This window comes from Nasonia vitripennis, chromosome 3 (genome assembly GCF_009193385.2).
Source record: "Nasonia vitripennis strain AsymCx chromosome 3, Nvit_psr_1.1, whole genome shotgun sequence".
In the NCBI taxonomy this organism is placed as follows: Eukaryota; Metazoa; Arthropoda; class Insecta; order Hymenoptera; family Pteromalidae; genus Nasonia; species Nasonia vitripennis.
Window position 1 is genome coordinate 8101540 of NC_045759.1, and position 14578 is coordinate 8116117.

The 14578-nt window shown below is 38.4% G+C and overlaps 2 protein-coding genes across 15 annotated transcripts; one reads left to right on the forward strand and one right to left on the reverse strand.

Annotated features, from left to right (window-relative positions):
* The first annotated feature begins 2 nt into the window (after positions 1 to 2).
* Positions 3 to 10712, forward strand: LOC100679891. 12 transcript variants are annotated; one of them, XM_032598610.1, is made up of 8 exons: positions 5 to 244; positions 362 to 501; positions 3003 to 3358; positions 4511 to 4590; positions 6390 to 6698; positions 7283 to 7612; positions 7759 to 7992; positions 8540 to 10175. In XM_032598610.1, exons 3-8 carry the CDS (start codon positions 3087 to 3089, stop codon positions 8794 to 8796), a joined length of 1482 nt encoding a protein of 493 aa, XP_032454501.1. In that variant the 5' UTR covers positions 5 to 244; positions 362 to 501; positions 3003 to 3086; the 3' UTR covers positions 8797 to 10175. The 12 variants fall into 12 exon arrangements, with proteins under 12 accessions (XP_031782440.2, XP_032454501.1, XP_031782441.2 ...); XM_032598607.1 differs by having other exon boundaries at positions 75 to 270; positions 362 to 436; positions 3003 to 3430; positions 8540 to 10351; XM_032598604.1 differs by having other exon boundaries at positions 77 to 270; positions 362 to 436.
* On the reverse strand, positions 9692 to 14412 carry LOC100121882 (protein tumorous imaginal discs, mitochondrial). Of its 3 annotated transcripts, XM_016983982.3 has the most exons (6): positions 13986 to 14408; positions 13088 to 13566; positions 12750 to 13013; positions 11964 to 12408; positions 11129 to 11234; positions 9692 to 10664 (listed from the first exon to the last, which is right to left on the reverse strand). In XM_016983982.3, the coding sequence occupies exons 1-5, from the start codon at positions 14182 to 14184 to the stop codon at positions 11143 to 11145; spliced, it is 1479 nt and encodes a 492-aa protein (XP_016839471.1). In that variant the 5' UTR covers positions 14185 to 14408; the 3' UTR covers positions 9692 to 10664; positions 11129 to 11142. The 3 variants fall into 3 exon arrangements, with proteins under 3 accessions (XP_016839471.1, XP_001605490.2, XP_016839472.1); XM_001605440.6 differs by lacking the exon at positions 11129 to 11234 and having other exon boundaries at positions 13986 to 14412; XM_016983983.2 differs by lacking the exons at positions 9692 to 10664; positions 11129 to 11234 and having other exon boundaries at positions 11652 to 12408; positions 13986 to 14393.
* Between the last annotated feature and the right edge of the window lie 166 nt (positions 14413 to 14578).

Sequence of the window (14578 nt, forward strand, 5' to 3'; positions counted from 1 at the left end):
CGCGCGAGGCTCATCATCGATTATAAGGCCAGGGCTAATTATAGTGCCCTCCGAGCAGCACCGCCGACGCTTCTCCGTCTTTCTCTCGTTCCTCCTCCCGATCACTCTCACTCGTGCGCGAGGCTTCCGCGTGCAGCGCGCCAAATGCCGCCGCTGTACACTGCAGTCGCGAGACGGAAGATGAGCTGATATAGTGCCCTCGAGCTTGAAAAATCGACTGGCGCATGCAGCGTCTCGGATAAAAGTGCAGTGCGATTCGATTAAGTGCATGTGTGGAAAGTTTTGCTTTATGCGGATTTGACACGTGATCGATCGACTTTTTTATTTTAGCGTGAGTATAATCTTGTGTTTGTGTTTTCAGTAGAAACGATCGGCTGCGGTGAGACGAGGGATTTCATGTACAATGGCACACATCTTCGGACCGATGGGATGACTGGTGTGTTGTGCTCTATCGAGCGAGTAATCGAGGACTCTTGAAAAGATGATTGTCACAAATAGAAGGTTTATCGATCAGAAGCATAATGACAAACAACTAGCTACCACGAATAATGAATTATTGAACCGCGTGACCCGATAAATCAAAAATACTGCTAAATCACCATGAAACAATTAGCGGACATAATATCTGCACTTATCCTAACAAGGCGGAATTCAAAGAGTCATAGTGAAAGACGCACACACGAGGGAAACAGGGACGGTCGCAGAAATCGGAGAGCGTGTACGCGTGTATATACAAGTCGAGTGTAATCAACGCGCGCGCCAACGAAAATAAAGCTACCATGCCAACGTTCAAAGTCAGCGCTGTTCTTGATCATCATTAGTCTGCTCACGAATGATTGTTTTGGTGACGCGCGAGAGATAATAGTGCCAACTTGACAGATTTATCCCAGATTTTTGTGCAAGACTTGATGGCGTTGCAGTACTTAAATTTACTAGAGTTTGTTATAATAGCTTATAGCTTCTTTAAGTACTCTAATAGTATAAAGTTTGAAAACTTATTGTCTGTAATAGTTACTTTAAAGTAATCATCGTTTGATTGCAAACCAAATAATTAATACGTACTATAATGAATGTTCAAATCTTCATTATTCATCAGTAGTGACGGGGCATTATAAATCAAAAACGAGCAGTGAGCTGAAATGAGTGAATTTCTGGATATAACAATTAGACTAATTATCTCTATTCAGCTTTCTTATCGCCATAACGAATCGGATTGTAAAAAATGTCAGCGACACAAAAATAAAATTAACTCTTACGCTGCTCTTAGCAATGTCTAAATTACACTGTAGTCGGACGTGTTTTATCGTTGAAAAGAAAATTGAGATAATTATTCTTTCGAAACAATAATTTTGCCTGATTAGTAAGAAAAAGACTAACCGACAGTGCAACAGAATCACTGCACATTTTTATAATCTAAAATAAAAAGAGTATAAAAATCAGAAATAATCATATACGAAAGTTCAATCGTCATCTAAAATCCTACTTTAACACGCTTATCAGCATAGCATGCAATCCTACATTTCATCATCACTTATTTAAAAGCACTTGTTTCAGCGCAAACTCGCTTTACATTCCTTTCCTCTAAATAACTTTATCGACCAATTAAACCTAATTGAAAATATAGTTTTTATCGACGCCTTGTATAGGCAAACTAAAGTCGAGCAATGATGACATTCACTATAATACAAATTCCTTCGCTTGATTTCATCATACACAAACCGATCTTTTCTCAAAAATTATCGCTAAAAACTCTTTTTCGTGCACATTCACATCACAGCCTCGAAACTCAATTTAGAAAGTCATCGAGCATCAAGTGAAGCTTGCAAGCTCAAGAGAAAGCTCAAGAGAAAGCTTCGCGAGTACGCAGTCAGACAAGAGACGCAAATAAGTAGAGGGAGGAGGGAGACGTATGTTCAATATATGCACGCGAATGCAAGTTGCACGCAGGGGGAGAACCACGTGAGACAAGACACGAGTGTGTAAAGTCGGCTGTATAGACGGCTAGTGTCATTGCCACTGCCAGTACCGCGACGATCGTTTACTTAGAAGCGTAGCTCTGCGAAAATGAGAGTCGAGGAGAAACGACGGAAACGCGATTGTTGTCGCTGTGAATTCAGTTTAGTGAGAAATCTCGGTTATTTGTTTGTTTGACATTGTGTCAGGGGTTTTTTAAATGAAAAATTACGCGAAACTGTTGGATGTATTGCGAGTTATAGTTTTTTTGAAGAAAAATTAACTCCGTTCTAGGTATGTTGTTAACAAAAATAGATTTTTAAAAAATCGAAGGAAATTCGTGAATGCTGACTCGAGATACAATTTAAACCCAAAGAAAAAGTAATAAGTAGAGTAGTGAGAAGCTTTTGATATCGAAATATAGAACTCCACGAGTTATATTGATTATGCTAGTTCTTATCGAAAGTCCCTGACCAAGCAAAATTGTGTAAAGATACTGATTCATATTTCATTTAGTTAACGCTATATTTGCTCTTACATCTAAGAACAAAGAGAATCGTTTAATTCATCGTTAAATCACAAAAGAAAAGATGATTTTAAAATGAATGAATAATAAGTACTTGAAATTTTGTTTCGCTACACGATTAATTGAACGAAGTTATGTAATCACCTTCCGTCAACGTTACAATGATGACAACGAAAATTACTTTCAAAGTGTATTTCTCTTAAAAATTAGTCTGTAAATTAAAAAATGGTTTTTAAACAATGCGCAATCAGAGAAGGAAAAAATTCGTTGTCGTATGTGTGTCTATTTTTAAAAGTAATACATTGATATGCACTCACGTCTCTACGACTCACTGTTTACATTATTGAGCGATAAAAGAAAAATTAATATAAGTATACGATTCTGAAGCAATAATTAACAAATATATACTAAAGAGCCTTAATTAAAATGAATTCGTGCACTGTAAAAAATTAAGCAACGGTCACTTCTTTCACTGAATATCCAATTAGATACACTCTACTGCAATTTACATTATTTTTCATAGTTCCAGATCTTCACGAAAGCACATCCGCCACAAATCTCCATGATCATCATGCAGTCATCAAATCTGTGACCGTTGCCCCGTGCCATGGACATCCCAGCGTTTCCAGAGCCTCCAGCACCGGTCTCTCGTTCGGTCTCCTTGGACACCCGCGAGTCGCTTGCGCGCCGACGCGGCAACACGAGGGAAGGTCTACGACGGCGTCCGCGTTCGGCCAGCTGGCTGGTGGCGCACAAGCACGCGCCGCGTCGAAGCCGGCGCAGCAATCACGTGCGGCCTTTCATCGTCGCCGAAACCGCGGCAGTCGTCGTCGCGGCGGCGAACCGCACCGAGCTCACCCTCACCATGACCGAGAGCAGGTATGACGAGTCTAACGCTGATGTGCAAACTAATACCGCTACGGGGACTGTTGAGGTGCTCGAGAGGATCAAGTGAGTTTACACGAGAGAATTATATTTTTCACTGGAGGGTCGTTGGCAGGTGTCGGAGGGGCTGTATTGTAGGGTGAATGGAGGAAAATCGTGGTCAATATTTGGACAGAGACGGGGTGAAATGTATAGAGCAGTGTGTGGGATGTAGGTCACGTGTAGGTCGATGGATGCCTTATCTTTGGGGATATTATCGGATCTAGAATCTTAGTCGGCTAGATGAATAAGTGATGAGTCGAATATTAAATGTCAACGGCACCAAATCGGTAGAAAGGGTCGAGCTTAACGAGGCTGTAATATAAAGTGAGCAATTTTGATTTCTCAATATACTTAGTGAATTCTAGAAACGTCATGCAATGGCTATGCTTGTTATCGATGTATACAAATCGGTCGTCTTCTTCACAGCTAACATATAGTGTCACATCAATATTGCATGGCCACGTATACTCTGTACATTACTTGAGTCTATACCTCAAATAATGATCACACTTTTTTTCTCAATAGAATCATAAAGAGTTGTGGTCACAGTCTTCTTCAACGACTCGGTTCATATTACAATGTTAATTTGCATCAAGTTAGCTTCTTTTTTCGGCGCCAAAAAAAAATCACTCAAACGTTCCTCACGTGCTTACAAGAATAGCGATTAACGTTAAACATTTATCCGATATAACGTTGCGTCGATCGATTCCACCTGTATACCTACCAGCATTCCTTCCAGCTATCATTAACGCGCCTATCCTCCCTGAAGACAAACAGATCAGAACTGAGCGATGTACATCACGCATCGAGTGCTTATAAACGCGTCCGTTTGGTTTTCCATCTAATTACGGCTTTCTGTCGCCACGACGAGCCATTAACTTTTTTTCAAACTTATAGGGTAGCCCGAACGGTAAACACAACATTGTTCAACTAAATTACTTCCTCGTCGAGGATTTCGTAGCGTATAACGATAGGTAGTAAAAATTTATGTAACGAGTATTTTTCCTCTAAAACAGAAACTTAAACGAGCCTCCTAACTCGGTAGTACACAGTCGATTCCCATCCGGAAATAACAATTACACGTTAAATCTTGTTTCGTTTCAGAGAGAACCAGTCGCCGAGGACGATCAAGGAGGACCAGGTGAACGAGGCCGACATCATTTGCCGCGCGAGCATCGAGGCAGGTAAGCTACTGCATCACCTGTTGCTCGAGCCAACACATCCATTGCTCCTCGCGAGAGTGCAGGCGCCAAAGCGGTGGCAATTAGCTCGAGTGTGCCACTTGGGAAAAATGACGAACAGTCGTAATTACGAGTCCCGGCGCGACGTTTCCGGAGTCACACGTTGTTTGGATCTGATGGAAGTTTTTTTTCCTCCTCTAACGAACGCGATTTCGCGGAGTATTTTTGTGCCCTGGAGATTTTATCGATATCGATTGTATCGCCCGTAGTGGGCTAGCCGTGAAGGAAAATGGTTTGGCTGGCTTTTATGTTTGAGGCCGTCTAAAACTAGCTCCAAAATTTGCATGTATTCGAATGAGACAAAACCGTTGTACTCGGTCTGTTTGAAAAGAAATCTGACGTCGGTTTCATTCACATTCATCGCGAGTAAAAATTGCCTTGAAGGCCGAGCGAAAAGGAAAAACTGGAAAAAAGCGAAACTAAAAACAGACAACGCGCGCCAACTCAGCGGAGCGTTAACATCCAACCACGTCGCTCGCGTTCCGCGGAATAAGTACTTGCACTCGGTCAGTGTCAAATATCAAACCGATTCCTTGGCATTTAACTTTGTGCGCTTTTTATATATAGCTACTTTTTATCGATTGTTTCACAAGTATGCGAGAAATATTATAATGAGCTGTGCGTACCAAAATCGCGCGCTCTTGTCTTTCAAATCTCGTCATGCCATCGAGTTTTATATTTCAACTCGGTCCGAGCAAGATTAGAAAACATGGAAACAAAAAAAGTAATTTACCACATCGTAAGAATAGCAAGCATCGCTGCAAAATGCATAAGTCGCCGGAGGCGCACGTGTGTGTCACATAGGCGCGTAGAATCGTAGGCGATCGATGTGCCGTATATGACCTTGCGTGTGCGGCATGCCGCGCGCACTCAGAATTTCCTTCCTCCTTTTGCAGTTATAGTGGTGGTCGGGAAAAAAGGGTTATCCGTTAGAGCGATCGGCACGAAAATCGGGCATTCGTTTCGAGCGTGACTCACGGAAGTGGACAAGTGGATTCAGTGTTTAGTGCGAAGGCGAGTGGAGATGTCGGTGCAGTTTTTAATTTAACGTTGCGGAGACTATAATGTTTTGAGGTGAATTGAAAGTGTAAGGTGTACGTCTACTTTTTAATTGATCGTACGATTGCAAAATTGGAAAATGTATAGTTTGACGCAACGGCTGCTGCAATGTATGTATACTTTTGAAAAATCGATAATTATGATTTTCTAATTAAAATGTTTTCATTAGCACGAGCTAGTGACGCGTTTAATTAATTAAGTATAATTGCGCTTAACAGCGATCATGTAGTTTAATGAATTGCTTTATCAGAGCACGATATCATCTTATAAATTAAAACATACAACGTATATAGTATGAATCGCAAATTATAGTAAAAGCGTTTTGTGAGTGTATTTATAATTATTTTTATTCTATTCCAAACGTACCAACAACAAAATTTCGGAAAATCGTGAATTTTTACTCTTAGTCTACAGTATTACAATATTTACGGTATAAAATAAGCAGAACTTATTATTACATACACACTAAGCATTATGTATATATTCCCTTATTTGAGTTTGACTAGCCAATCGCGAATTTTCCTGCTCCAAAAATCAATTAACATCGATCGTCAGAACTAACATTTTGCATTGCTCTGAGTCAGTCTCTCTTTCAATACAACGTGATTCGGAGCTCGAATACTCTTTTTAACAAAACTTTTTCATCAACATGAATTCGTCTAAAACGTTTTATAAAATTTCAGCAAATCATGACCTGCAACGCGCAGCGACGCCAACTTTTCCCAAGCCGATATCAGAGCGTTTACCGCCGATTCGTTCCGAGGAAACGAGCAACAGCGTCACTGTCACGGCTACCACAGCAGCTACACTGCCTCACAAGACTCTGAAATCGACTTCTGTGCAAACCATCGGCCGAATACTTTACAGACTCAGGGTATTCCCGACTCTCAAGGACATCGTCGACGAGGAAAACAAACCTCCCGACCCGAAAAAATCGCCGAGGCTGTATCGGTACTTTAGGTTTCTCGGTCGCGTTGCTCTTTGTCAGTTTGGTAAGTAATTATGTTTGACCTTCTACACAGCTCGTTAAACTAAATTTATGCGCTGAATTCGCTTGGAACTTAATTTTAAACAAAAACGAGGTTTAGTACCGACTTTAATATTTTTTACCTTCGGTAGAAAATTCATAATGTTGGCAGTAAGAATCAATATTTTCACAGGGATAGTTGTTATTAAAAAATAAATGCTGCAAGGTATACTTGTACGGATAGTTTTATTTGAATAGATTCAATAAACTTGACTCACTGCTAAGCCTGGTACGAAACTAACAAAAAACTTTTACGATTTATAGTTTAATCGAGAAACTGTATACAATGCAAAAATTAATGAACTGCTGTCGAACGTAATAGAGTTAACTCAAACCATTCAAGATGATTTTTTGCAATCCTTGAATCTCATACTAATGACTTGCAACTGTAAGATTGCGCCGCGCACAAAAAATTGATTTAACCACCAGCATAACTAGAGAACCTCGTGTATTCCTTATATGCGACCTACAAAACTATTTATACGTGAAGTAAAGAAAAGTAGTAATTCCATTCATGGTTATGAAAAAATAATTTATTTGTAACTTCAGGTCTGGCCTGGCTACTGACCTTATGGGCAGTACTAGGCGCCGGTGCGTTTTACATAACGGAAGGTCCACGCGAACGGCAGCAGGTCGTCGAGCTCAAGGACATGCAACGCGACCTCGCAGTGGGTCTCGCGACGGAGTTGCGTCAGCTTCGCGCTGACGAAAAGGAGATGGAGCCCCTCTGGAGTAACAAAGTCAGGCAATACGTCGCCAGGCACGAGAAGCTACTACTTATCGCTGTAAGCTCGGGATATGGCGAGGGTGGCAACAACGGACAACTGTGGACCTTTCCTGGTTGTGTCCTGTTCGCTATCTCTGTTCTGACGACTTTAGGTAAATACATTTTGTGTGTCTGTATCCGATCTACTCGGTACGTTTCTACTGCGTGCAAAGACTGAACTACAATTATTGGATTTTCAATAGTTCAAAGATTATAATTATTGATTTTTACAATTAGAGAAACATATTTTTATTACCAGGTTTTGGTGCGCCTGTACCTCGAACGAATGCCGGTCGCACAGTAGCGGTAATATTTGCGGCTATCGGCATACCCGCGCATTTTCTGCTGGTACTTAATCTCGGTCTGTTGCTGGCCGTGAGACTGAAAAGATACGGCATTGCCAGAAAATATAAATCCGAGTGTAGAGACCAGGAAACTTTAGACTCCTTGCCCATGCCTATGTGGGTCAAGGTTGTACCGTTTGCAGGAATCGGTAAGTATATGAATAAAAAAACGTACTTTATTTGTATATTTAAAAATACTTGTATAGAAATTATTGATAGTTTAAAATTTTAAGATACGCAGGAGTCACCTTGATGTGCAAGTCACGTTTATTTAGAGTACTGCGCGATTTTATGGAATTATTAATTTTGCATATAAAATAAATTAAGTTCATGTACTACGCAGTGAACGAAATTAATAGACTCATGACCATACTGCAATATTCATCAAACCACCCGGAAGCTTTTCTGAAACATTTATATAACTTAGACACTTTATAATGAAACTAAAACACGTTTTAGAACATAAAAGGTACTTTGATTATTTTGAATAACGCTATACAAAAATATTGGTTTTCCAATATTGATCGGCTCATTTCAATTTTTAAACTCTATAATAATAAATCGGCACTGCAAAGGTGTAAAATAATAAGAGAAAACGAATATTTAATGAATTGTTACTGCTATAGGTAGATGAAATAATATTGCATAAACGAAAATTTTTAAAAAATAAGCAAAATTAATTTCTTATTATCACAGTGGTGTACTACATCCTAGGCATTCTGTGTTTCGGAGTTGCTCGGATGCGGCCCTTTTCCGACAGTTTGCTCTACCCGCTAGACTTCACTGCGGCGGGAGGTCTCTCGACGATAACCGGCTACGTTCGCATCCTGTACGGTTTATTTCTCGAAGGTGCCGTCACCCTGGCCGCGATGGCCGTTGCTGTGCTTAAAGTTTCAGCAACGCAGAGCCTCACCAATGTTGGTCTTAAATACGGCCTGCTCGTACCAGCGTAGTGAAAAAACTCTATTGTGAGGAGGTGATTTGGATTTTCAACTGTGTTCTCAGTATTTTAAGATAGATGGCATGGAATTGTTTAATTGCAAGACTGTGAGGGCGTATTTTTCTAGACTTGAATGCAGTTGCGTGAAACTTGTGAAGTTGACGCGATTTGTTTTATAATGCCAGTGAAAAACCAAAATAGACGGAATAGACTAAAGCTGTTTCAATAAATCAATACTATCGTTCACAATGTTATTTTTAACAGACAATCATTGATTCCAAACGTGTTATTGTTTATCTCATAAATTAGTTTCTAGCTTGTGATAAATCATACAATGATCGCAACTTAATACGCACATGTAGAAAATACAATACACTAATCAGCTTTAGTCTTTCCTAAAATTTATAAACACTGTATATGTTATGTTTAGGTCTACCTTAACCATGATAAAATATACGTTTAAGTATAAAATATATCACAACTAAGCAGTCGTAAAAAATTAAGGCTGAATCTAAAAGATTGTTATACTTCTTTTTTACATTTGAGAATATAGTATTTTGTTCGGAATTGTAAATAATTTGTATAAGTGACAACTATTATTGTGCATAATTTTTTAAAGCGCGTATATATTAGGATTTATAATATAAAAGGTGTATCTTAATCGTCATTGCGTATGGTACTCGTTTTATGTAAATTGGTGGTACACAGTTGTTAAAAATCTACGTAAATCAATGCATTCAGACAGTTTTATAACAAAATAGATTGCTTTGTAATCGATTCTTTCAATGTATTTAACGTGGACTGATGTAGCATTACTGCAGTCAAACAACATTCAAGGATGCAAATGTTCTACAAAGCACTGATTTTTAAAAATGATTGGTTTAAAGGTTGTAAATAATTTTCTCTTGTAATTGAATAACATATTTTATTCGTTCAAATCATATTTTCTATGATTTTTATAACAAAAAGTTAACTGTACAGATGTTTGACGCCTATGATTTATGTAACTAAATATATAACACATTCCACCATTGAAATAAAGGATCGAAGATTCTTGACGAGTTTTTAGGGAACAAGTTGTATACAACATACACGATGTTAACAAAAAGGTGTTCTTTTCAATTTAGTAAGCAAAAACGAAGATAAAAAAGCGATGCCCAGTCTACTCCTTTTTTACCTTCTTAATTATTATTTGATCATAAAAGCACCTGAATAAAGATATTGTAATACATAAGAGAATCATCTGTATTCAACTGATTAAATGGAACAGCCGTTTAAAAAGCTTGAAGCTTGACAGTCTACTGAATCATAAATCAAAACTCAAAAAGAAGTTAAATTTATTGTTGATTGGTTCAAAATAGAGCTTTTTTAATACGTTGAAACTCTGGCGTGTACAAACTGGAAAAAATCGTCTTATTAATATTCAACGATCGAAAGATTATTTTACAATTTACAATTCCACAATTGTTACAGCGGTCGATCAATAGTAATAAATAATGGCTGCTCATCGATTATTCATTAAAAGTGGTATTACGTCTTTCCAGAAATAAAATCATTTGGCAACATAATAACAATAAGATCTTTGGAGGCTTTCATTACTTGTACGTATGTATAACAATCAGACATTTGCGCACGCTAACATCCACAAATATCGATATTTTCTGTTCCCAAGCAGTTTGTGGGTCGATTATGAATATATTTATGGCATTTTTTGTCGTTCGCTCTTTTCATCGTGGTCGTCATCGTCGGACACGTCCTGCGGTTTATCAGCTGGATTACTTGGTGTAGAGGATTTCGTCTTTGTTTGAATTTTTTGATCAGTTAAGGCTTCTCGAATGGATTCCATCAGATCAAAAGGCTCTGTGTAACATTGCTTTGTACCTGAGAAAGTAGTTAATTTTTCTATTGGTAAATGATAATATTAATGAAGAGATGGATTTTTATTTTTCTGTTTAGTGTAATATTTCGCTATACCCTTTTTTAGGGCTTTAAAGAAATATGAACGCAATTGTTCTAAAAAATATATTGCCGAGACTGTTATAAACAAATCTTTATTTAATTCACGAAGTTTTTATCATCCGCACTTCTTGAGGAAAATCATGTTAGTATATGAAAATAATTTAAAAAAAAAACTAATAGAAATAAATCGATAAGAAAAACACTTGTATGATATACTAATTTTAGAAACAGCCAGTTTTAAATTATTTTACATTTATATTTCTTTACAAATATATACAAAGCTTATGTATAAGTATTTATCGTTGTCAATATCGTTAAAACAGAACAGCTGCATGATGGTGAATCGATTTAGTTTTACGAATGCTCGAAGGTGAGAGTCCACTCACCTATTAATAACAGACTATCCAAAAATCGCCCTCTTCACCCTATCAAGAAACCCATCGCCTTGACTCGTATGACTCTCTCCGCTCGCTTGAGTTTTCTCCGACATGCCTAAAAAAAGCAATCGGACTCGTCATTGTAAAAACCAAGTAAAAAGAATTAACAAACCAACAAATGTTGAATAAATACTTGTAGAAAACTCAATGGGAAAGTGTCGCATAATTTAGAAACGAATGTAAAGAGAATTTTTCTAGGATAAATACAAAATATCATGCATTTCTATTATCTGATTATTTATGAAATCATTAAGTAGTGTTATAAAGTTTTACTTTAAGTACTGAACAAAACAACACATTTGACTAACCTTATATGAAATTAAATAACTATTTTAGTTATACATACCTCACCTTCAGTAATTAATTTAACAAATATAATTTAATCTGCATCATACTACAAAATATCGTCTGTTATGTCAGCAACGTATGTGTTCTTATAAAGATCTTTGAATTGTAAAAATTACAACAGTGCTTTTTAGAAAACCGTTTATTTCTTGTTTAAGTTTCAATACATACAATGAAACTTTGTGTTCAAGATAAACCTGTCGCAACTTACACTAAAAAAATTCTCTCTCGCGAAAAAGAAACGCAGCAATAAGGCATTTTCTAGTTTATTTACAAATCTACGACACGTACACGTATAGAGAAACTCAAGCGATGCTTTAAGTGTCATGATCAATAATCTTTCAATCTTATTCTCTCTCTGCAAGTTTGTGATTCTCGAAGGCTCATAAAGCTCCGGTTGACTCAAGAGCCGATCAACTGTTTTGCTTTTGTTCCTTACCATCCTTTTTCGTGGTGATGCCATGTATCGATCCCGGCGTGTCACTTTCCAACTCCGCGTAAGCCTGTATGAGTGCCCGTTGCTTCTCATTCAGTGACGTGGGTGTCTTGATCTTGATCTGTACATAGTGATCGCCGTAGCCGACGGTGTTGACCTTTTTCAGTCCCTTGCCGTTCAATCGTATAAGCGTGTGCGACGAGGTACCGGGTCGTATCTGTACCGTCAGAACCTCGTAAACACCTTCGATTCGAATGGTACCACCGAGGACAGCCTGCGAGATGCTGACGTCCGCATCCGTGTGAATGTCTGGTCCATCGCGACGGAAGTACTTTGACTTTTCCACGCGGAATGTTATGAAGATCTCTTTGTTGCCAACAGCCATTCGTACAGTCTGGCCATCCTCAACGCCAGCCGGCACCGGTACTGTTACTTTTTTGCGCTGCACCTGTTAATGGAGTAAGCACATTCTCTGTTACAGCTGATTTTTTTCCAATTGTAAAGTTATATAATTATACTTATTATACTAAAGCACTAAATCAAATTAAATTTATTCAATGTTGACTTTTAAAAATAAGTCATTTGATGACAATATGTTGCTCAGATATAAACGCTTGAAAAAACATGTTGCATAATGCAGTTTATAAAATCAAAGACTATCAAACATATTCATCTTTAGAGACTGTCTGAAAAATGGATGTACGCATCTCCAAGAATTATAAATGCAAAAAAAAATTATTTACTATTAGAAATAAATTTTAAATTTACATATAATTCAATGCAACTCACACATTGTCCCTTTCCTTCACACTCTCCACAAGGATGCTTTATATATACTCTAGTGCCATGACATTGCCTACATGTAGAGCGCATGACAAATGGTCCAGTACTAATAGTCTCCATTCCAGTGCCATTACAGTAATGACATTTTATAGGTTTATAGCCTAATTCACACCGACTTCCCTGACACTTAGGACATGTGTCAACTACATTAATGTTGATGTCTTTGTTAATTCCTCTAGCAGCTTGAGAAAATGTCAGATTCATTATCACCTGCAGAAGCATATTTGATTTTTGTTTTATTATTTACAATAATAAAGTATACTATTGATAAACCAAAAAAGTACCTCTTGGGCAGCTCCAAAGCCATATCTGGAGTCTGCATAATCTTCAAAATCAGAAAATCCACCACTTTTAAAGCCAGCTTCTCCAAATATTTTTCTAAATAACTCTTCTGGATTAATAGTTGATTTGAACTGCCAGTTAAAGTCTCTGGTATCATGATTTCTGCCAGCTCCTGGTGGAGGACCTCCTCCCATTCCCATTTGTTCTGATGTGGCACCCCATGTGTCGTACTCTTTTCTTTTAGTCTCATCGCTGAGAACTTCATAAGCCTCTGAGACTTCTTGAAATTTTTTACTGGCATTTGGATCATCTTTGTTTGTGTCGGGATGGTATTTTTTGGCTAGCTGGTAGTAGGCTTTTTTAATATCCTTTGCTGAAGAGTTTCTGGAGATACCTAACACTTCGTAGTAACTCTTCTTTGCGAGTGTTTCACTTGTCAAGTGAAATTTCCTATGGCTTTGTAGTGAACCTGCAGCAGTATCTATGTAGAAATAAAGCACTTTGGTCAAACAATTACCCTTGAAACTGCTTTTACAGTAATAAAGGAACAAAGTTATCAACTCTCAAATTGAAAAATTAAAGCTAGTAAAGCGTAAACATTCGGAAAACGTAAAACATCGAGAAACGTCGTATCGCGTATATATAAGGTGATAAGAGGACCTTTCAAAATCACATGTAAAATTTCTAGGTTAGGTAAACCCAACGCCTACATACCGGTTCTCCGTCAGTTCTCCAAAAAGCCTACACTATTGCAAAGTGCGCAAAGCTCAAGAATCAATCGAATCAAACAACCCAAGCATCCGCTAATTAATAATCAACAACCCAACCAGTGGAAAGATCCTCGAGAAATGATGTAATACACAGGGAGTAAATGCCAAGAGAGAGAGATGATGTACTCACACTTGTGCACCTTGAAACTGCCGCTCCAGGAGTCGACAGGCATCGGGCCCGTGGCATAGTGTCGCCGGCAGTCGGAGCATCTCGGCGATGCTTGATTCTGACCATTTTGAGGCTTACCGCGAGTTATAAGGCTCAAATTCCTCGGACGAAGGATAGCAGCGAGACCCTTGCCGGTGGCCATGTTGGCTGAGAGACGCATGGTAGACTGTCGCGCGGAGTAGACGACACTCGCGACGACTAAAAAAAGCGAGCGCTGCGGTTGTGCCGTTTGGATCTTTTGATAACGAGTTTCAGGTACGCGAAAGGGTGTCCAGCAGTTTCGAGAGGATCATCTCGGCAATTTTTCGGCGGTAACAGGCTCTGCCTGACTCTGCACGCGAGAGACCTACTATATTTTTCGCGGAAAGTAGTCTGTGCTGATTATATTCGAGCGAATGCGCCTGCGCGATGAATTTTTTATCTAATATCTGATAGGGCTCACATACAAGAGATTTAAACGATTCATATTTTTTGAATGTTGCACTCATTGCGTTAATTCTTTTTAGTCAAATTGCGAAACAGTTACGTGTGACTTTTCAAGATCCTGATTCGAT

What these genes read in the sequence shown, in the direction of transcription:
- LOC100679891 (XM_031926580.2), top strand. Translation starts at nt 3,087, where the DNA reads ATGGACATCCCAGCGTTTCCAGAGCCTCCAGCACCGGTCTCTCGTTCG. An exon ending in CCGCGCGAGCATCGAGGCAG is followed by an intron (nt 4,591 to 6,389) that starts GTAAGCTACTGC and finishes ATAAAATTTCAG; the next exon opens with CAAATCATGACCTGCAACGC. An exon ending in TGTACCGTTTGCAGGAATCG is followed by an intron (nt 7,993 to 8,539) that starts GTAAGTATATGA and finishes TTATTATCACAG; the next exon opens with TGGTGTACTACATCCTAGGC.
- LOC100121882 (XM_001605440.6), bottom strand. Translation starts at nt 14,184, where the DNA reads ATGCGTCTCTCAGCCAACATGGCCACCGGCAAGGGTCTCGCTGCTATC. An exon ending in CAGTTTCAAGGTGCACAAGT is followed by an intron (nt 13,567 to 13,985) that starts GTGAGTACATCA and finishes ATTTCTACATAG; the next exon opens with ATACTGCTGCAGGTTCACTA. An exon ending in GCTTTGGAGCTGCCCAAGAG is followed by an intron (nt 13,014 to 13,087) that starts GTACTTTTTTGG and finishes ATGCTTCTGCAG; the next exon opens with GTGATAATGAATCTGACATT.